This window comes from Bombyx mori, chromosome 10, assembly GCF_030269925.1.
Source record: "Bombyx mori chromosome 10, ASM3026992v2".
Classification (NCBI taxonomy): Eukaryota; Metazoa; Arthropoda; class Insecta; order Lepidoptera; family Bombycidae; genus Bombyx; species Bombyx mori.
In genome coordinates this window covers 6,571,744-6,593,854 of record NC_085116.1, presented here as the reverse complement: position 1 = coordinate 6,593,854, position 22,111 = coordinate 6,571,744, and the positions used below count along the sequence as shown (strand labels likewise).

Genomic DNA, 22,111 nt, shown 5'->3' with positions numbered 1-22,111 from the left:
GAAGCGAACGAAATCAACAATTATAATATTAATGGTATCTATCAAGGAAAAATGTAGAAGCTCCACAAAACCGATCAAGTTCCATATAAGATCATAAAAAATGTACGATAAAGAAAAGTAATAACATATAAACAAACCACCTTTCGCCGCGGACAATATTTACAGAAAGTTTTATATTCCCAATACGTATTACTATGCAAATTCTTATTGAACTATGAAAGATCGACAACAGGCACGTTTAAAATAAAATATAACTAGCTTTCAAACTGAAGTATTGAAGGTTTTGCGCTTGAGAATTTTTCCAATAAAAGTTCTTCTATATTTGCAATATAAAATATTGATGTTGTTGAAAATTAAGATTTTATATGTTAGGCTTCTTATTTTCGGTTATAGGTCAAACGATGGTAATAGTTTGTTCAGCTGTCATTAGAAATGGGTATGCCACCACATTCCAATTCTCTATCTTGGGGACAGGCTAAACAATATATCGACACTTCGATCGTGGTGACCTTTTGGCAGGACATCTTGTAAGTCCGCACGGGTAGATACCACCACCCCATCTATTTCTGCCGTGAAGAAGTAATGCATTTTTGGCTAGAAGGGTGGGGCAGCCGTTGTACTGTTAAAACTGAGACCTTACAACTCATGTCTCGAGGTGGGTGGCGGCATTTACCTTGTAGATGTCTATGGGTTCCGGTAACCACTTAACATCAGGTGGACCGTGAGCTAGTCCAACCAACAAAGCTATAAAAAAAATTCTTAACTTGTACGCTTCATCTAAGCCTATAGATATTTAACGTATTTAAGATATTTGTTGTAGATGGCTTGGATGGCATTGCTGAAATCCATGGGCGACGGTAACCACTCACCGTCAGATGGGCCGTACGCTGGTCTGCCTACAAGGACAATAAAAAAAATTACCCGGGTAGCCAATGTCCAAGGCGTTCATTAAAAAGCACCGCTTCTATTATACAAATTATGTGATTCATGGCTTCCACTTCTTCTAACTAGAAACGATAGACTATCTTTTATTTATTTACTACTTAAAAATGTGAGCAGGCATACCCATCTAGGTTTCTGTGGTCATCCACAATGAGATATAAGTTCGAAGTCCCAATTTTTAAGGACTGTCCCGCCCTTCGAGCCAAATGTAATGTACCAAACAAAATGTATTTCATTATAAATATTTGGATACGCGCTGGAGGAATTTAAACACTGGGGTAGTCCCATCGCTCGATACGAGTTCATCAAGCGTTTTATCTTTTAGGCCATCGCAACTACGTGGTTGAGGTAGTATTCCACTACCAGAACCTATTTTCTATTAACACAGTGGCGTGCTATCACTGCTCCATCATCTTTCCGTAGTATCTTTATATTGTGTATCAATTTGAATTTTATATTAACTCATATTGAAATTTAGCAAACCCGAGCCTACTTTTTCCAAGAAGGGCCATTGGTCTAATGTGTGAGATTCTTGGTGTACTTGTATCGAGTAAGGTGAATATGCAAACAAAAGTCATTAGCCCACCATATTGAACAATCACTATTAATTGAACCAAATCTCAGAACAGTTATCGCTTATCGCAATGTCCATTAGAAGACTTAGAACGGTTTTGTTGTGCACAGAATTTAACTTTCTTTCTATATAATGAAAGGTCAATTAGACTTTAACAAACTTAGTGGTCATAGACTATACATTAATCGGTACAATTCTCAATTCCAATACGTGCTTAGTATAAAATGTTTATGAAACTGAACGCGTCTAGACACGCAAATGGTTTTATTGAATTGAATCTCGTATATCTTCGAAGCAATATTGGGAATTTAATGAGCGACAAGAATACTAAAAGATAAATCATCGGTCAAGAGAGAACGTATTAAAATAAATTATCTAAAAGGTTAAAACGTGTTCCACTGATAAGTGACCCCACGAAAAAATATACGTAAGCTATCAAGAAAAAACCCTAAAATGAGGGGTTTAAATGACGTCTTAGACTTAAGGCCACGACAACTTCAAAAGTAGTACTTCTACTGGTGGTAGGACCTCTTGTGAGTCCGCGCGGGTGAGTACCACCACCCTGCCTATTTCTGCCGTGAAGCAGTAATGCGTTTCGGTTTGAAGGGTGGGGCAGCCGTTGTAACTATACTGAGACCTTAAAACTTATATCTCAAGGTGGGTGGCGCATTTACGTTGTGGATGTCTATGGGCTCCAGTAACCAATTAACACCTACCTAATAAAAAATAAAAAAAAGTAGCATAGATGGCACCTAGCCATACAAACTCACCAGTTATGACATATTCTTAAACTTAACATAGGTACTTAATACATTCTACTGTTTGCAGCTATAATTTGAACTAAATTCGAAAATATCGTGCGTCTTAAAGTTAGTCTACGGAGATTTATATTCATGAAACAATTTCAAGAAAATCATAAATCACATGTCTGCTAATTATTTGAAATAAGTACAAAACCCGCTATTATCGTAATTTCAAAACCGAAATGACTAGGAGTCATGTTGGTTTCTAGAGATTTTGAACATATTATGGAGAGAAAAAATCTTATGAATTGAAACGAATCTCATGAATTCTTTTTGGATTTTCCTAATAATTTTAATTTAACAACATTTAATTAATAATAGTTTATTGGATTTAAATATATTTTTTTCAAACATTACTACGTACAATTTATTCTCGACATATAAATTAAATGCATAAATGAAAAATTCATACTACAAAATAAAATTTGTTGAATACAGAACACTGAAATTGTATTTGATATACGGATAATGTGCCCTTAGGGCTTAAGCCGTACATGTTAATTTCAAAGGCAATAAAAACTTTTGAATTTATATTTCAGAAACAAATGTGATTTAACAACACATTCAAACGTAAAATACAATTCCCACACAAGTATTCTATGTTTGTTTTCGTGGAATGGAAATTTTGTGTAAATAAATATGTATTAATGTTGACACATGAAAAAAATATTATGTTACAGGTTAGAAAGAGCGAGAGAGAGATAAGTAGCAACTTCATAAGTATCGTGTAATCAGTGCTGAATGCACTTTCAAGGTTCGTATGCACCTAAAACCCTCTAATAATAAAAACAAAATCTAAATAGTTAGGCCACAAGCCCAGGCAGAGAGGTTTCCTCGGGCCCGTCCCACGCCCTCTTCAGGGGACGCGACGACCCGATAGAGTTAGGTAATAAGACAGGTAAAGGCGTTTTTATTTCATGACAAGAGCGTTGCATTAAACAATTACGTCAACATTCACGTAACTTATTCAAATTTAATACTACATGGACACTCAGATTGCGAAAAATAAAAACAGGTTTCAATGTTTACAGAAAATACCCACTTTTTGATGTATGCACAAGGTAAACGACTTCAAGTGACAAGGTATACAGTGGATTTGTGTTTGCTTAGCCACAAAGACGCCGACATGCAAGCCAAGCTGGATGATTCACAGTTGGAGACTGTCAAAGTTAGTCTTAAGATCAACTAGAACAGTGGTCGGGGAACCGGGGTAAATGACCCCAAATGGGGTAAAATGAGTAAAAAGTATATATTGAAGTGAAACTTCTTTAGAATCGTTGTGATTTCAAACTCGATGAAACGAAATGAAACGTTACGAAAAAATATTTTTTTTTTTTCAAAATTATCTTGGTGGCTTTAATATATGAAAGATAAAAAAGAAGTGAATTAGTTATTTTTTGTTCTTCGCCATGGGGTAATATCCAACTTACACAACAATATTTTGGGGTAATAATTAAAAAAGTTCCCCGACCGCTGAACTAGAAGATGACACAAAAACTGCGTACCTACGGGAAAAAACCCGCGACCGCTAACGATAAACCGCTGCTTGCGGCAAATACTTGGTATTTTCTGTCGAACGAACGCTTGTGGAAGGCATATCTGGAAACGCTAGACGATATGCAGATCATGCGTCGTAAGTGGATATGGATAGGCCATCAGGAGAGAGCCTATACACAGTTCGAGGCAAGCCCTGGAGTGAACCTCCCAGGACAGAAAGTATCCCAAATAGACCTGGCGGTGTGCTGTGGCAGCGGAAGTGAAGCGCGAAACCCAAAATCGATCGCAACGACGAAATACTGACGAAGCCACCTGAAGGCCTTAGGACCATAAGCAACAGTTTTTCATAAAATGGAATTTTAGTACTCAATACTCATTTCAATAAACGTTTTTTAAATTATATTCATCCCACTGCGTTGCCTGTTATATATGTAACGTTCACTCAAATAAATACAAGTATGTACTGTTAAACTAATTTTGGTCTGGAATCTACAACTTCCAGTAGGCGTTTGTTAAACGAGAGTAACATATTTATATGTATTAATTATATAAATAAAACACAACGGAAATGAAACGAGTCGTCGGCAATAAAATTACTCATGTTAATTTCTGAACGTTGTCATGTGGAATAATATAATGCTGCGATATAATGAAAATTTCCTTTTTGCATAAAACAGCGCGTACGTGTATGTCAAAGGCCACTCGACGACATTTCACGAATTCCTTTCAATTCCTTTATGAAAACGAATAATAAAATTGATGTGCGGGGCTTTATTTAACGCAAGAAACAAAATTGTATTAATACAGAATAAACACTTTGTAATGAACGACAAAGCCTAAGAAGTTACTATGATTTTTTTATTTAAGTGATCAAAGCCTAAAAATATTTGTGGCTTAAAAATACTGCGCTGCCTATTTGGAGCGAAAAACAATAGTAGTTTTTTTTTAATTCTCAATTATATATGTAAAAAAAAAAAATAACAACAATCTTTGGTAGATTCACGCTTGACTTTGATCACTATTGTAATCCGCCGGAATATGTTGAATACAAGCTTGGTGCAATCAACTTCGGACTGATTTTCTTACCGGATCTTCACAGTGGGTCGCGGTTCTGATCCGATGGTAGATTCTGCGAAGCATTGCTCTTGCTAGTGCTAGTGTTAGCCAATTCTCTCAGGTTGAGCCCGTGAGCTCACCTACCAAACCTAACTGTCCGCGGGTAGCTGAATTAGCCCGTTAGGCTACTAGAGACCAACTTGCCCGCTAAAAGCATTTTAATGCTGTTTTTAACGTTATTTTCGGATGCGATTTTAAACTCCGAATTTGATCGAAAGAGCTTAGAAAGTACCAAAGAAAAGTAAGTCATAATACCTTTATTAACTCGAAGTAAGCAAATTAAGCCCATTCTTTTAATTAATTGCAAATGGCTAAATAGATCAATAATCAAATAATTATATAATTATTACCTAGATCTCTCCTGTTTTTTGGTTCGCGTGCCCTTAATAAGATTTGTCTACTTGCTGTTAGTAATTCAAGGAAGGTTTTTGGTACAGTACATTTATGGTACGATATTTCACGAGTTGTTTCAACCTATCGGTATTTTTTTTTACAATACATTACGCAATAGTCACAGGGCGTATAGGCTGGATTTTCAATAATGTGTCAATTAAGCAGTTTTGCGAGGCATGGTTTAAATGAAAGTGTAACTTTTTATGAATATATAATATATAGTATAGTTACAATATATAATATATTTACATACATACATAATATTTTTTTGTGTATATGTATACATACAAACATATGTATAAACTATATACTCACTGCTCGTACGAAAACGTTGGTCAACGTGTACAATGAAATCTAAAGGCATGATCGAAAAATATATTATATCACTACCGCCTATCTTATCATTTTGAACTTCCGCCTAGAATAGGTTGATAATAATGAAAGATTCGAAGCTTCGTATTACGTAACAGGTGCTGTGCGTGTGGGGCCATGAAATATTTTTTTACAGGTTTGTATATTGTTTGTTTGTTTGTTTGTTTTAAATAAAGTTCATTTTCAATCTATGCTTAGTAATTAGAATTCGCAAATAAATAGTTTATGTTTAAAAATTTATATATTTTTGGATTAGTATTATCGTGTTAAATAAGGTGCGATTAAGTTTAGTCTTAGCGAACCGCAGAAGGGCTTTATAAGAATTAAAAAAAAATAGAACCCTTGGGGCTGAAAATACATCACAATATTTTTAGTTTCACAATATATTATAACAATATTGCGTGCGCCAAACTTTATTTCGCGAATTATGAAGAACAGCTTTAAAACACAAGGATTCCACATGACCACGACTGTTCTGCCAAGATTAGCCGACTATGATGATGGATATATTATTTGGTTCTATCTTTCTTTATCTTTACTGGTGGTAGGACCTCTTCTGAGTCCACGCGGTTAGGTACCACCACCCCACCTATTTCTGCCGTGAAGCAGTAATGCGTTTCGGTTTGAAGGGCGGGGCAGCCGTTGTAACTATACTGAGATACTGATCTTAGAACTTATATCTCAAGGTGGGTAGCGCATTTACGTTGTAGATATCTATGGGCTCTGGTAACCACTTAACACCAGGTGGACTGTGAGCTCGTCCACCCATCTAAGCAATAAAAAAAAACTTGATTCTGAGTTATTCTATCATCATCAGTAAGCCGGGTACTAAACAGAAGTTTGCGTTAGTACGCCGTTAGTCTTTAGAGTGCTTCATAAATGACTGCCTGGATACGATCCACTAGATGCACTCATCTTTAGACTTAACTGGGTACACTATTCCAATTTACTGAGACCCGTAAAAACACATATAATAGCTTAATATTCTCAGTTTTACAACTGTTCTTATGACGACAATCGTTCTATCTTTACAATACTAAGTTTTTATTGTTTTAGTTGACGAGACGAGAGAGTTGACTAAATGACGAGAAACTTAATTGTTTTCACTTAATTAATATCAACTTGGTCATGCTATTCAGAAGTCATTGTTGAAAATAATTAAGCTGATTATCTCTAATTACAATTGTCAATAGACGCTGTTCAAGTTACCGATTGGATACCCGGCTCTGAGGATAAGTTCCAAAACGTTCGCAAAAGTTTCACATGTAACAACATCACCGTGGACGTGACATGAGAAATTCAATTCTCAGTCTTGCGAAAGGTCTACTCTGTGTGTCTTATTACTTTAATTAATCTTCGTAAAACTAATCAATGAACCATTCAAGGATGTAGTTTTTTTCTGAACGTAACATTTTAACTTTCAACTAGATGTTGATGCTTTTTATTAAATTATAATTTGTGTTGTTAGGTCTCCTTCGGAGGCGCTCGGGTAGCTGTTAGCAAATCCCACCCCTCGTGGCCTTTGCTCGCCCACCTGTCCTGGTGAAACTGGAAAGGCCTCGGGGCCACCAGTAATCCCTCAATCATAAAAAAATATCTATTTCATTTTGATGTTTTGTATATATTATGTTATTTTGGCTTTAGTCGAAAAATCCAAGCGTTGTTCAGTTATACTTCATTTATTACTACAATTCCACACAGGCTTCGCTGTTTTTAGATTACATAAATTGTCTTATCCGGTACACTTCCTGCTTTTGCCCTCGCTCAATCAGTGAAGTCCGTCTTTTTGAACTAGTATTTAAGTCATGAATTATTCTACAAATAAATAGTGTGACTGCTTTTAAATATTTACTACTTTTAATATTTAGTATTTATTAAATATTAAAAGTAGTATAATAGTATAAATATTATTTACATAAATGATGGGCATGAGGATTGACTCTAAATCTGTATATTTTAATCGTACTTCATTAGTTTGTTGTTATTTTTATGTCTATGTTTATAGTACTGTTATTTAAAATAAAATGTTCCTAACATGTTTTATGACTACCTATAGGTATAGTGTAGAAATGAAACCAGCAACTTATTCACAACAATGTTTTAGATCTATTTAGTGAGATTAGTTAAGTTAATAAATATAAGGTTCTTAACCGTTACATGTATAATATGTTCAATATTCTATAAAAGATCGAAAGGTAACGTACTCAATCTATATTTGACCCTTAAATCTATATGTGGGATTGTAGGCCAAAAACTGGTGATTTTTTATACTGAAATCTTTATTTCAAAAAATCACTCACAACATCTCAGTGGCAACTGATAACTGACATTGACATACTTTTTCTTTTAAAACAAATGTGCCAGTGTGAAAAACTGTAAAAATAAGATGTAAACTATAACTAAAAAATAATGATTTTCCCACTTAAATATAAATCTCTAATTTACACGATGGAGAGTTTAGTCTGGGACCAGAACAGGCCTTCAATTTCTTGAATAATAATTGTAAGCGTTAAATTATAAATTCGATACACTATAAATTAGTTATTTTCAAAGTTGGATATTATAATTTCAAGTACTTGATGAATACTAAAGGTTTTTTTTTCCCTTGGGATAAATATTAGAATGAATAGAAATTTAGAGTAGTCAGTGATAGGCAGCGACTTAGGTGTGCCCCTGACGTTTTTGACGTCCATGAGCGACGGTAACCACTTACCATCAGGGAATAACCAGTTACCACCGTATGTCGTGTGCCCAGAAAAGGTAATAAAAAAATGAATGTGGACAATTTCATGTTTAGTCCACATTTTTTATTCCACTTATTTTATCTCCATAAAACAAAAAGCATGAGTCCACACTTCATCATGATTCACATTAATCTCATTATTACTATAGCTATAATTATATAATAATAGCTTTAAATGTTGTTTTATAATGTATTATTTTATTCACATCAAAATAAAGTTTAGCCCAGTAAAACTATAGCACAAACTGAGTTGCTCTATAAAGAGAAACAACATTTAAAGCTATTGCTTCACCAGTTTCTGTGTTTTTATATTTCTAATGTTCCTTCGTCTAATATTCAAATTACCATTTATGTCACCTGTATAACATATTAACCTCTTTTATGATTTAAATCATAAATCATATAGAGTTACAAATATTTACAGTACATTTGATTTGTTTCAATCAAGGATTACAAAGAAAACGAAGTACGGGTAAATTTTCTTCACTTCAATAGTTTACGTTAATTGTTATTTCGAATTTTAAACACTACTTTTAACTAACAATGCCTAATTGCCAAAACATCACGCCAATTGGTAAATTTAAACTAAGCATGTATAGAATGTAATCGATAATGCTATACAAATTCAGTTTATATAAAGCGACCGGAAGTAAACAGAGCCGCGTACTAGTAATTTCAGAGGCTCTACTCCAGAATTGCTAAAGCTAAGCATTTTGTCGCTGTGAAAACCACTAACTACGCGGGAAATTTGGCGCCTTTAGAGGCGACCGCTATTTGCGGTACTCTCAACTCGCTTCGGGAACATTCAACGTATCTACCGGCTTAACTCAGCGTTTTTAGCGAGCTACTTAGGTAAGTAGCTCTTTATTGAAAGACCACATGTTAACGCAGCGAATCGATAAAACTGCGATTAACTTCGCCCGTTTTATCGCTTGTGCAATCTGTGCCAAGAAAATTGTAAGGAGTGAAATTGTAACACTCAAAAATTATGTTGGTCAAATATTTTGTAATAGACTGTTATAAAATTTAAACGTGTCATGACGAAGATTAATATACTTAGTCTGGCCATAAATACTGTTACAATTAAAAATAAACAAAATATTACATTTGAATTTGGAATCTGTCATTTTTATATGATTGCTCATTGAGTTTTCTTATTTTGGCGCCAATACATTGTACAATATTTTGCGAAATTAAAATGGAGTGGGGTGATAAAGAGAACCGAATCGCAGTAATTGCATTACACAAAGTAGGTATAGAGCCAAATGCAATTTTTAAAACTCTCTATACGCTAGGTATTAGTAAAATGTTTGTGTACCGGGTTATTTATAGGTGCAATGAGATCTCCTCTGATTGTGACAGAAAAAGATCTGGCCGTCCACGTAGTGTTCGTACGAAAAAGGTGGTCAAAGCAGTAAGGGAAAGAATTCGAAGAAATCCTGTCCGAAAACAAAAGATTTTATCTCGGGAGATGAAGATAGCACCTAGAACCATGTCGCGTATTTTAAAAGATGACTGAGGACTTGCAGCCTATAAGAGACGTACTGGTCATTTCTTAACTGATAATTTAAAAGAGAATAGGGTGGTCAAATCGAAACATCTACTGAAGCGGTACGCAAAGGGAGGTCATAGAAATTTTTTGTTTACGGATGAGATTTTTTTTACAATTGAGCAACATTTTAACAAATATAATGACCGTATTTATGCTTAAAGCTCTAAGGAAGCTTCCCAATTAGTCGACAGAGTGCAACGTGGGCACTTACCGACTTCAGTGATGGTTTGGTGGGGTATTAGCTGTGAAGGAGAGACTGAGCCATACTTTTGTGAAAAAGGTATCAAAACATCGGCACAAGTATATTATGATACCATTCTTCAGAAGGTAGTGAAGCGCCTTAACAACACTATGTTCAATAATCAAGAATGGTCCTTCCAGCAAGACTCGGCGCCAGGTCATAAAGCTCGGTCTACGCAGTCTTGGTTGGAAACGAACGTTTCGGACTTCATCAGAGCTGAAGACTGGCCTTCGTCTAGTCCCGATCTTAATCCGCTGGATTATGATTTATGGTCAGTTTTAGAGAGTACAGCCTGCTCTAAACGCCATGATCATTTGGAGTCCCTAAAACAATCCGTACGAATGGCAGTGAACATTTTTCCCATGAAAAGAGTGCGTGCTTCTATTGATAACTGGCCTCAACGTTTAAAGGACTGTATTGCAAGCCAATGGAGACCACTTCGAATAAGCTTTTTATACTTTAAATTGTTTTATATTTATGTATTAAACTAACACACTGTAAAAGTAATAAATGTTATTTGCAATAGATTTTTTTTTCCTTTGTCTCAGTATTTATGGCAAGACTAGGTATGCCTGACCAAAGAAATGTGACTAAATGAGAACAAAGAAATTTCACAAATCGCCACATGAGTCTGCTAGCTGTACGACACACATTGTGGTAGAATTATTTTGGCTATTTGGTATTTATACTCTGCCAGCGGTAATTATTTAATGGCCTTCTTGAAGAAGTCAGTAGCACGGAAACCAACAAAATTCTTCAAAAGCATTTGGTACTTTCACTCAGGTATTAAATTTTTTCCCTGCCAAACTTAGCCTGAAGTCCAAACTTTGGAAAAAGTAAAAGTCTGTCGGTAAAGTCTTGTGAGTACTATGAAACACGCTAAACTTTCAACTCTAGTTCTCGTAGCTTAGAAACCGTTTGTCTTGCTGTATTAGGTCGTGCGTTTTTCTATAGGAGCAGCGAGAACAAACAATTAACCAAGGCTGGTCGGAGATTCACATTCTTCTCCATCATGGTGTGCAGTTCGCATCCGCAGTAATGCTGGTGCCATTTGGTAAGAGTTGTGATGAATTATACCGGAACTAGACCACCAACATGACGACCGCCTACGAAAAAGAATAATTTTTTTTTGGGACCTCCGGGCCCCTAGTATCGCTCATTAAAAAAAAATACGGTGCAAAATCTCTTCGTTCAAAATGAAAAACTTTCTAAAATTGTAATAGTATAATGCCATTTGGCTATACAACCTTAATATCTGCCTTATTAACCAAATTAGATGGCGCTGCCCATTTTGAATTTTTGAATCAAGTGTACAACTACACATATGGCGTTTCAAAGGAATTGAAAGTACCACACAAGTAAAAGAACTATAACTCTACAATTATATCACGATAAAATCTTTTCAACCGAATTCATGTACTATACTTGACGACATACATAATTATGTAATAAGCATAAGTGTCGTAATTATAGAGACGTCGTGTATTTTCGACTGAAATTCGAGTTACAATTCCCAGTACAATCTTTGTCGCGTTTTCGTTATTTTCAATTGGAACATGGCATAATAAATTGCGGTTTTTTATCGTCCTAATTGTTTTGGTTTGTATTTTTATTCATATAGTGTTATATTTTTAGCCAATGAAAACATTGTTTTGATAATACTGTCTAGTGCATCTATTAATTTACCAAGTGACCTGATACCCAAATAGTAAATCCCCTAACCCATGCATCAGCCCGCTGAGTTTCGCCGGATCTTCTCAGTGGGTCGCGATTCCGATCCGGTAGTAGATTAATTCGCGAAGCAATTGCTCTTGAGCTGTTAGGTCTCCTTCGGAGGCGCTCGGGCAGTTGTTAGCAAATCCCACCCCTCCTGGCTGAGCCTTTGCTCGCCCACCTGTCCTGGTGAAGCTGGAAAGGCCTCCAGGCCACCAGTAATCTTTCAATCATAAAAAGTAAATCCGTTAATTACGCTGTTTCTGATATAATACTTATCAATATAATTCAATATTTTTTTTAATTCTTTTATTATTACGTTGTTACTTTTTATAATTTTAAAATGTATCCATTTTAATTATTTTACAAAGCCAACTAGTAGTTTTCGCTGACCCAGTATCAAAAGTTTTAATTTTGAATTCGTAAACTCTAAGCTGGTGTTAAGTGGTTGCCGAAGTCGAAATCGTAAATGCTGCCACCCATATTGAGACTTCCAATTATTAGTTTTACAGTACAACGTCCAACAAACCGATACGCTTAGTAAAGAAATAGGCAGGCTGGTTGTACTTACCCGTTGGAGATCAAAAGGCGGCCTCCCACCAGTAATTATTTCGTAAAACAAATTTAGCGGTTTGATTTTTGTTACACGATGTTATTCCTTCAGCGTGGGAGTCATTCGTGAGGTTCGGTAGGTAGGTATTTTATTGAAAAAATTTGTAGCTGCTTGCGGGATTCGAGCATCGGGCTTCTTAAGCTTTAGATCATGACGACTTCAAAGATAATAATTACTAAGTACACTGTAGATTTAACATAGCTAATACTGTAGGTCAACTTTCAAACGGAAAAAGAGACGTCTGTATCGGAAAACTTCGTTTCTCTTAATAATTATTATTAGAATGAAGTTTGTTAACAACATAAAATGAAATAATAACCATATATATAAAGCAAAAAATTAAAATAACATCGAAAAGCTTTAATATTTGACGACCTACGAACTGTTCCAAAACAACAACTTCCAAAACTCATAATCAACTTGAATAAAATAAAAGCAGTTTTCGTATAATACGAACACAAAGGAGCAAGATTAAATGAGGTAAAATAAGCAAAATTTAAGTTTTCATAAAAATATCGTGAACTTTATTTCGTCTCGAGAGCAGTCTCGACCATTTAACCCTTATGTATTATTCAAAAGGAATGAATGCAGACCGATATCTTGACTTGACGTTGAATATTTCGTCGTGAAGATGACCGTTTGTGAGAAAATTGCACACGGGTTGAAAACATGAATCTTAATCTTTATGATAAGTTTTTATGAGATGCGGCTGATTTTTTATTCGTACGGTGTATGTATCTAATATCTCTATATATAATAATCTCTACTGTGTTTCAGTCTGAAGAGAAGTAAACCGTTATTACAATGTAATTACCTGACTGCCGAAAGAGGGTAAGATTTTTCGAGCGTATGTATTTCTAATTATTTAGCATGCTTTACCGTCTGAGCCTATTTTTTAGGCTCAGCAAGTATGAGTTCGATTTGCTGATAAGCTCCGAACGCTTTCGAAGGAAACCCAACAACAGCCCAAGAGCAGCTGCTTCGCGAATGCATCCACTACTGGAGTCTAAGCATGTTGAATGATTCCAATTATATGAGGTGTCATTAGAATCGTCTCAGTGGCAGGTGTGACATACATATTATAGTATATCACTACAGTATAGTGTTTGCGAAAAGAAAAACAAAAATATCAATTATATTATAACACATTTACGATTGCATTTATAACTTGAACTTGCCGAGAGAAATTTGTTGCAAAGCAACTAAACAAAACACAATTTAAATATATTTTGAGATTTATTGAATTTCATATTATTATGTTATACATGTGTACTTACATTATTTGAGTTTGACACGGCCACTATAAATTACTATGTATTTTTAAACAGAACTATAAAATATATTAAGTAAGTATAAATAATTACGTTTCAATGAATATAGGCGCGCACTCCGAAATCTTTTGTTTCTGGAACTTTCCCTATTCTTGGAAAATGTCCCTCGGAATCAGAAAGTGCTCATCATAATGCCGCAATTCTTCTTGATCCTCCGACGCATGTCGTCGGTAACGGTTTCCCATATCAATATATATTGGCTTGGGGTTAAACGGAGGAAGCGTTGGAACAGGCAGTTTCCCTCGAGGGTACAAAAACCGCAGGTCCCTTGTGTTACGGTGGCTCTCGATCGGCTGGTCAAGTCCAGTATCAACTGTATGATGTGAATGTTCAATGGACGCCTCGTTATTTTCTGGATTGGTGACACTGCGAACATACCTTCGGTTTGGATCGAGCTGCACGTCGTCGATTTTCGAAGGAAGAATCGGATGGTCTGCAGTACTTGGCGCACGAGGAACATTGTCACCTTGATACAGCCATAGCGGTTCCTGGCCAGCTTGTCGCACTGTACGTGTTATCGGGCGCTGTGTTGGCGGTGGCCTGTAGGTCGGCTGGATGAACCTCTGGCACGAAGCCTGAGCAAAGAACAGCACCAGAACTGAACTGAATACTAAAAACTTGTACATGTTGATTGTATCGATTGAACACCGGTAATGTGAGTAACTATCACAATGATCGGTATTTATACACAGTCTTGAGGAAAGTCTTGGTACTTCCCTCCGCTTTAGCGATATTAATTATTACGATTGATAAGGGGAAGTCCTGGCTTATTATGACAAAGATTCATCTCAAAACATTTTTCATGAGTTGTTTCCTCATTACTGTTGCATATACTTACCTAATACAATCAATACGCAGATATTACAATGTTTCATATAAATTATGAGAGAAAGATTATACTTTGATGCCTAACAAGAATGTTAGTAAATAAGCAGGATAATTTCTACAATGGACGATCTTATCGATAAAAGCACTCTGTTCTGGTAAGTACATCAATTTGCACATGGGGAAATTCTAGAAAAATGCGGCAGGTACATTGCAGTGTACTAGGTAACAATAATAAAAATAGAGATAGAACTATTAAATTAGACCAAAACTTTCAATATATTAATCAGTAATGAAGAAAAATAAAATTGAAAAAATCAATAATTACACACAATAAATACTGTATGTATACCTACTGTGGTGCTTTGGGATAGGCAAAGGGATGATTTCCACCGAGGAGGTATCATTTCTTTGTAGATCTACTTACTGTCCGAATGTTATTGTATGAAACTCGTATACAAAGATTACCTTTAAAATGTCGTTAACGCGATTCAAAGATATTCTATGATAGCTACATCACTACATCTTACATCGCTCCCATCTGAGTGTGGAGATCGTGTTACCGTTTTTCCAGTGTTGCTCCAAATCTGCCGTGAGTCGAAATTGTGCTTGAATGCTGCGTCAGTGCCGAGAATAGTCGATGTGGTGCAGAGCTACCGTATCGGCGATGTGAAACTCCGAATGCTGAAGATTCAGTCGTGGGCTGTCAGGGCTGTGCTGGCCTGATGATGAAGTAAGAATGCCGTCGAACCAGGGGGCATGATGAATCGACGACTAATGGTCCCTTAAGACTACGATACTGCTTTGTTATGGAACGACTGCTGTTTATAGCGTGTGTTGAATTATGTAAGTACGGGAGCAGCATTAGGAAACTTAAAGACGTGCTGATGGTGTGAATTTAAAGACTATTTTCGTGTAAAGACTAAATTTGTTTTGTCGTGCTCGTAGATAATAGAGGAATAAGCAAAAAAGAGTAGATATTCCACCGAGCGAGCATCATTGCTAGAGTAGACCGACGCAGACGATCCGATAGCTAGTGTTCAGAACATGTAATTGTGCAAGCAAATGTTTTTTTCACAGATAGGTAAACAAAATTTACGACTCATTTAAGTGGTTACCGGAGTCCACAGACATCACGTGATCACATATGTGAATGCTGCAACTCACATTGAGCCATGTGGACATTAGTGTAAGTCTCGATTGCATTGTAAATAAATAATTTTATTCTCATTTGGTAAATACTTGTAAATATGCAAGTTTTAAATTCTGAATGAGTGAGTGAGTGAGATTCAGGTTTTTGTCAAAAAAAAACTGTTTTTGCTATCTCTACATTTCTGCCGCGATGTAGGTATTATACGTTCCAATTAATGCTTACACGGATTGCTACTAGCTTTTCAAAAATAGGGCTTCTGCGCAGATACATAAGTGTATCTAATAGAAGCACCTTATAAACACTTACTACAAATGTACCTATATTTATAAATTTATTTAACATTTATAAGCCAAAATAATGTTTGCATATTTGTTCTCTATTCCTTCCCTAACTATTTATCTGATGTCATGAAACATGGGACAGTCAAGGAAGTTTTCCGACATAGTACCTACATCAAAGGACATCAAAGATGGCGCTGAGTAATTTCAAAAATTCTATGTTTTTAGTATAATATTAAGCGAATAAATAAGCGTTTCATTAGTAATCAATGTTTATTGTTGAAGATTTTGTGCATTACGTCATTGCACTTTTAGTTCATGAAGATCATAGGTCACTTTGATATCTTGCAAATGAGACATATATTTAACCTCTGATATGTACGGGTATTTACCTCACGATCAAAATAATGGGCTACGGATCATAATCCCGAATACAATATTTGTATTAAGCACTTAAAAGTAAAATAATATAAGTATCTACGTTTGAAGCTAAACCAGCGCAGAATACAAACAAAAAAATATATTTATATTTATTTTTTGTGTACCTAAATTATTTTTTATGGTAAAGTAGCGTTTGGTATTTGTTGTTGTTGTAAGTTTGCTGAGGACTTCTGTATATGTTTACAAAATGAGCTCCAGAAGTTACATCGCATAAGATGTCATGTGATTTATAAGAGTTGGACCGAATTGTGACGAAAAGTCGATACCACGATACTCGTAAATTTGAAATGCAATATGACCGAACCGTTTCCGAATACATGTTTTCAAGCGAAGCTCACCCACAGTAAAAATTGTTTTTTTTTTCATTGCACCTGTAGGCACACGATCATACGGCTCACCTAATGGTGAGTGATTATCATCACCCATGGACTTCAGCAATGCCAGGGGCAGAGCCAAGCCGCTCCCTACCACAGAAAAGTTTTGTTATTTTTTTTTAGCATAGTTTCATTTATTACCTTATTGAAAGTTAGTGTATTGTTGGTAGCAGATGTCTATTGTGAAGAGTTTCAGATGATGATCAATCGTTGTTTACTATTATTCCATTCGGCAAACATTTTAACATTACCAGAACTGGTCAACAGCTACTTACCGACAGCGAGACAACTGTTATCCAGTTCCATACAGGAACTATAAAAACATAACAAATAAACAAAAAAGAACAGAACTGCAGAAAAAAAGTTATACACATCTCATTCATAGATAGCCGTGACCCTGGTAACCTCAATCGATTACAATTTTTCAACAATTTGAGAAAATCCCCACAGAAAAATGTTCTCATGAACTGATTCAAATTATCCTCATAAACTTTTAAAAGTCGTCATGGCCTAAAGATTTAGACGTCCGTTATATTCGTTTAAAGTGATGCAAAGGTGTTCGAATCCCGCAGGAAACTACCAATTTTTCTAATGAAATACGTACTTAACAAATGCTCACGATTGACTTTCACGGTGACGGAATAACATCGTGTAATAAAAATCAAACCCGCAAAATTATAATTTGCGTAATTACTGGTGATAGGACCTCTTGTAAGTCCGCACGGATAGATACCACCACCCTGCCTATTTCTATCGTGAATCAGTATTGCGTTTCGGTTTGAAGGATGGGGCAGCCGTTGTGACTATACTGAGACGTTAGAACCCATATCTCAAGATGGGCGGCGGCATTTACGTTGTAGATGTCGATTGGCTTCGGTAACCCCTTAGCACCAATTGGGCCATTCCGATCCAAGCACTCGCCGCGTGCTGACGTGCTCATTGTTCGTTCGATCGCCCGACCTCGGTTCGTGGCACATCTGGCGTCCAAGTGTTTTCTCGGAAGTGACTACCTGTGCTAATTGCGTCGCACCGCCGTTTGTGAACGGGCGGACCCCTAAATTCCTGGAATTCGTTCGGCAACTTAGTGGCCCGTTTGTAAGCGGGCGGTTGTGTGCCGTAATTAATCGTGATTATTATAATTTTGGGGCCTCGCCGTAAGGCGAGTGTGTTTAAAGTCCCGGGGTAGCCCCCCCTGGGCACGTGACAGTTACAATGGAGTCCACGATCGATCTGTTCGCGGAATTCCTCCGTCTGAAGTACCCGACATTATCGGCCGAATTTTTAGAATTTAAGGCCAATCACGCCGCGAACTCAGAAGCGGTCTCCGTCGCGCCCGCCGCTCCCGTGTCCCCAATACTCGCGAGCAAAGCTCCCGCGTCGATCGCTGCGGTCTCGGTTCCAGCCCTGCGCTCATCCGCAGCACACGTCGCGTCCACGCGTTCATCCGCGGCCTCCATCGCGCCCGCGCCGTCCTCTGCCCCCGAGCGATTGTCTGTGGCCTCCGTCGCGACCGTCAACCCCGCGCCCTCTAAAACGCCCGCCTGCGGGTCGCCCGCGCCCTCCTCTTCATCCGACTCGGAGTCGGACATGGAGGTCGATCTTTCCCCCGCCCCCTCGACTGATGGATTCACAGTAGTCCAAAAAGGTAAGAGGCGCGCTGCGGAAGCCGAAGCTCCCGCGGCCGCCAAAGTAAGCAGAGCCGCGAACGCGTCGCGCCTCCGTCCACCGACCCCCGTTGCTCCCCCTGCCCGTGCTACACCGTCGCCGCGTCCGGTAGTACAAAAGAAAATCCAAGCCGCTCCCCCGGTAATCCTTCAAGAGAAGGCAGCCTGGGAACGAGTTTCCCTGGCCCTTAAGGCCAAAAATATTAATTTCACGAATGCCCGTAACCTCGCGAACGGCATTCAAATTAAGGTTCAAACACCCGACGACCATAGGGCCCTCTCTTCTTACCTCCGTAAGGAGCGTATAAGTTTCCATACGTATACGCTCCAGGAGGAGCGCGAACTTCGTGCTGTCAAACGTGGCATCCCTAAAGAGTTGGATGCCGAACTCGTCAAGGCCGACCTTCTGGAACAAGGCCTACCAGTAAATTCAGTGCACCGCATGCACACCGGCCGCGGTAGGGAGCCATATAATATGGTTCTAGTCGCCCTCCAGCCTACCCCCGAGGGTAAGCAAATTTTTAACATACGGACCGTCTGTAGGCTCTCCGGTATCGCCGTCGAAGCCCTCCATAAAAAAGGCACTCCTAGCCAGTGCCATAACTGTCAACTGTACGGGCATTCTTCCCGTAACTGTCACGCGCGCCCCCGATGCGTCAAGTGTCTAGGCGATCACGCTACGGCCCTTTGCACTCGCGATCAAAAAACCGCGACGGAACCGCCTAGCTGTGTCCTGTGTCGAACACAGGGTCACCCCGCAAATTACAGCGGATGCTCCCGAGCCCCGAAAATAAATCGCCGCGTCGCCCGCCAAAACCGCCTCCGAGCTTCCCACCCAGACATCAAAGCCTCGGCACCCTCTGTGTCGCAGGCTAAGCCAGCGTTCGTTCCGGCGCCGGTGCCCAGTGGCTCGGCCTGGGCGAAACCGCTGCCGTACACGAACACGGCTACAACTCCCTCCTCCGCGATTCGTCCCGCCCCCGCGATACGCCCCTCCCCCGCGAATTGCCCTCCGACAGCGTCCGACAATCTTGCTCTAGCGATCGACTTCTTTCAATCGATTAACTTTGAGCGCGTTAACGCTTTAGGTGACGCCATCCGCGCCGCCTCCACTGCACAGCACTTCATCACCGTTGTGCAAGAATACGCCGACGTATACGCGTCGTTAAATACGTACGTCCTCCCCTCACTCCGCCGGTTATCAATGGCGTACAAAAGTAGGCTGAAACCCCTATCCGTAACGATAGGATTTTTTAACGCATACGGTCTCGCAAATCAACGTGATCAGGTTTGTGATTTTTTGCGTGACCATCAAATTGACATATTTTTAGTACAGGAGACTCTACTTAAGCCCGCGCGCCGCGACCCTAAAATCGCGAACTATAACATGGTTAGGAACGACAGGCTCACTGCTCGTGGTGGTGGTACCGTCATCTACTACAGAAGAGCCTTGCACTGCATCCCGCTCGATCCCCCCGCGCTCGTTAACATCGAAGCATCAGTATGCGGAATCTCACTGACGGGACACGCGCCGATCGTTATCGCGTCCGTTTATCTTCCACCGGATAAGATCGTTGTAAGCAGTGATATCGAGGCGCTGCTCAGCATGGGAAGCTCTGTCATTCTGGCGGGCGACCTAAATTGTAAACACATCAGGTGGAACTCTCACACCACAACCCCTAATGGCAGACGGCTCGACGCGCTAGTCGATGATCTCGCCTACGATATCCTCGCTCCGCTAACCCCGACTCACTACCCGCTAAATATCGCGCATCGCCCGGATATACTCGACATAGCGTTATTAAAAAACGTAGCTCTGCGCTTACACTCGATCGAAGTAGTTTCAGAGTTAGATTCAGACCACCGTCCCGTCGTTATGAAGCTCGGTCGCGCTCCCGATTCCGTTCCCGTCACGAGGACTGTGGTGGATTGGCACACGCTGGGCATCAGCCTGGCTGAATGTGATCCACCATCGCTCCCGTTTAGCCCGGACTCTACCCCGTCTCTTCAGGATACCGCTGAAGCCATAGACATCCTAACGTCACACATTACCTCGACATTAGATAGGTCATCGAAGCAAGTTGTAGCGGAGGACTTCCTTCACCGCTTCGAATTGCCCGACGATATTAGGGAACTCCTTAGAGCTAAGAACGCTTCGATCCGCGCCTACGATCGGTATCCTACCGTGGAAAATCGTATTCGAATGCGTGCCCTACATCGCGACGTAAAGTCTCGCATCGCCGAAGTCCGAGATGCCAGGTGGTCTGATTTCTTAGAAGGACTCGCGCCCTCTCAAAGGTCTTACTACCGCTTAGCTCGTACTCTCAAATCGGATACGGTTGTAACTATGCCCCCCCTCGTAGGCCCCTCAGGTCGACTCGCGGCGTTTGATGATGACGAAAAAGCAGAGCTGCTGGCCGATACATTGCAAACCCAGTGCACGCCCAGCATTCAATCCGCGGACCCTGTTCATGTAGAATTAGTAGACAGTGAGGTAGAACGCAGAGCCTCCTTGCCACCCTCGGATGCGTTACCACCCGTCACCCCAATGGAAGTTAAAGACCTGATCAAAGACCTACGTCCTCGCAAGGCTCCCGGTTCCGACGGTATATCTAACCGCGTCATTAAACTTCTACCCATCCAACTCATCGTGATGTTGGCATCTATTTTCAATGCCGCTATGGCGAACTGTTTCTTTCCCGCGGTGTGGAAAGAAGCGGACGTTATCGGCATACACAAACCCGGTAAACCAAAAAATAATCCGACGAGTTACCGCCCGATTAGCCTCCTCATGTCTCTGGGCAAACTGTATGAGCGTCTGCTCTACAAACGCCTCAGAGACTTCGTCTCATCAAAGGGCATTCTCATCGATGAACAATTCGGATTCCGTGCAAATCACTCATGCGTACAACAGGTGCACCGCCTCACGGAGCACATTCTTGTAGGACTTAACCGACCAAAACTGATCTATACGGGAGCCCTCTTCTTCGACGTCGCAAAAGCGTTCGACAAAGTCTGGCACAACGGTTTGATTTTCAAACTTTTCAACATGGGCGTACCGGACAGTCTCGTGCTCATCATACGAGACTTCTTGTCTAACCGCTCTTTTCGATATAGAGTAGAGGGAACCCGCTCCTCCCCGCGACCACTCACGGCTGGAGTCCCGCAAGGCTCCGTTCTCTCTCCGCTCCGATTTAGTTTATTTATTAACGATATTCCCCGGTCGCCGCCGACCCAGCTAGCCTTATTCGCTGACGACACAACCGTTTACTACTCAAGTAGAAACAAGTCCCTAATCGCGAGTAAGCTCCAGAGTGCAGCGTTAACCCTCGGACAGTGGTTCCGAAAATGGCGCATAGACATCAACCCAGCGAAAAGCACAGCAGTGTTATTTCAAAGGGGAAACTCACCGCTTATTTCCTCCCGCATTAGGAGGAGAAATATCACACCCCCGATCACCCTCTTCAGCCAACCTATACCCTGGGC

The 22,111-nt window shown here is 39.4% G+C and overlaps 1 protein-coding gene across 1 annotated transcript; it reads right to left on the bottom strand.

The window, feature by feature from the left end:
* Positions 1-13,787: 13,787 nt before the first annotated feature.
* Positions 13,788-14,531, bottom strand: Leb3 (lebocin). The gene has a single exon (NM_001126260.2). It carries the CDS (start codon positions 14,514-14,516, stop codon positions 13,977-13,979), a length of 540 nt encoding a protein of 179 aa, NP_001119732.2. The 5' UTR covers positions 14,517-14,531; the 3' UTR covers positions 13,788-13,976.
* Positions 14,532-22,111: the final 7,580 nt, after the last annotated feature.

Excerpts from the sequence above, each read along its gene's own strand:
- Leb3 (NM_001126260.2), bottom strand. The coding sequence starts at position 14,516 with ATGTACAAGTTTTTAGTATTCAGTTCAGTTCTGGTGCTGTTCTTTGCT.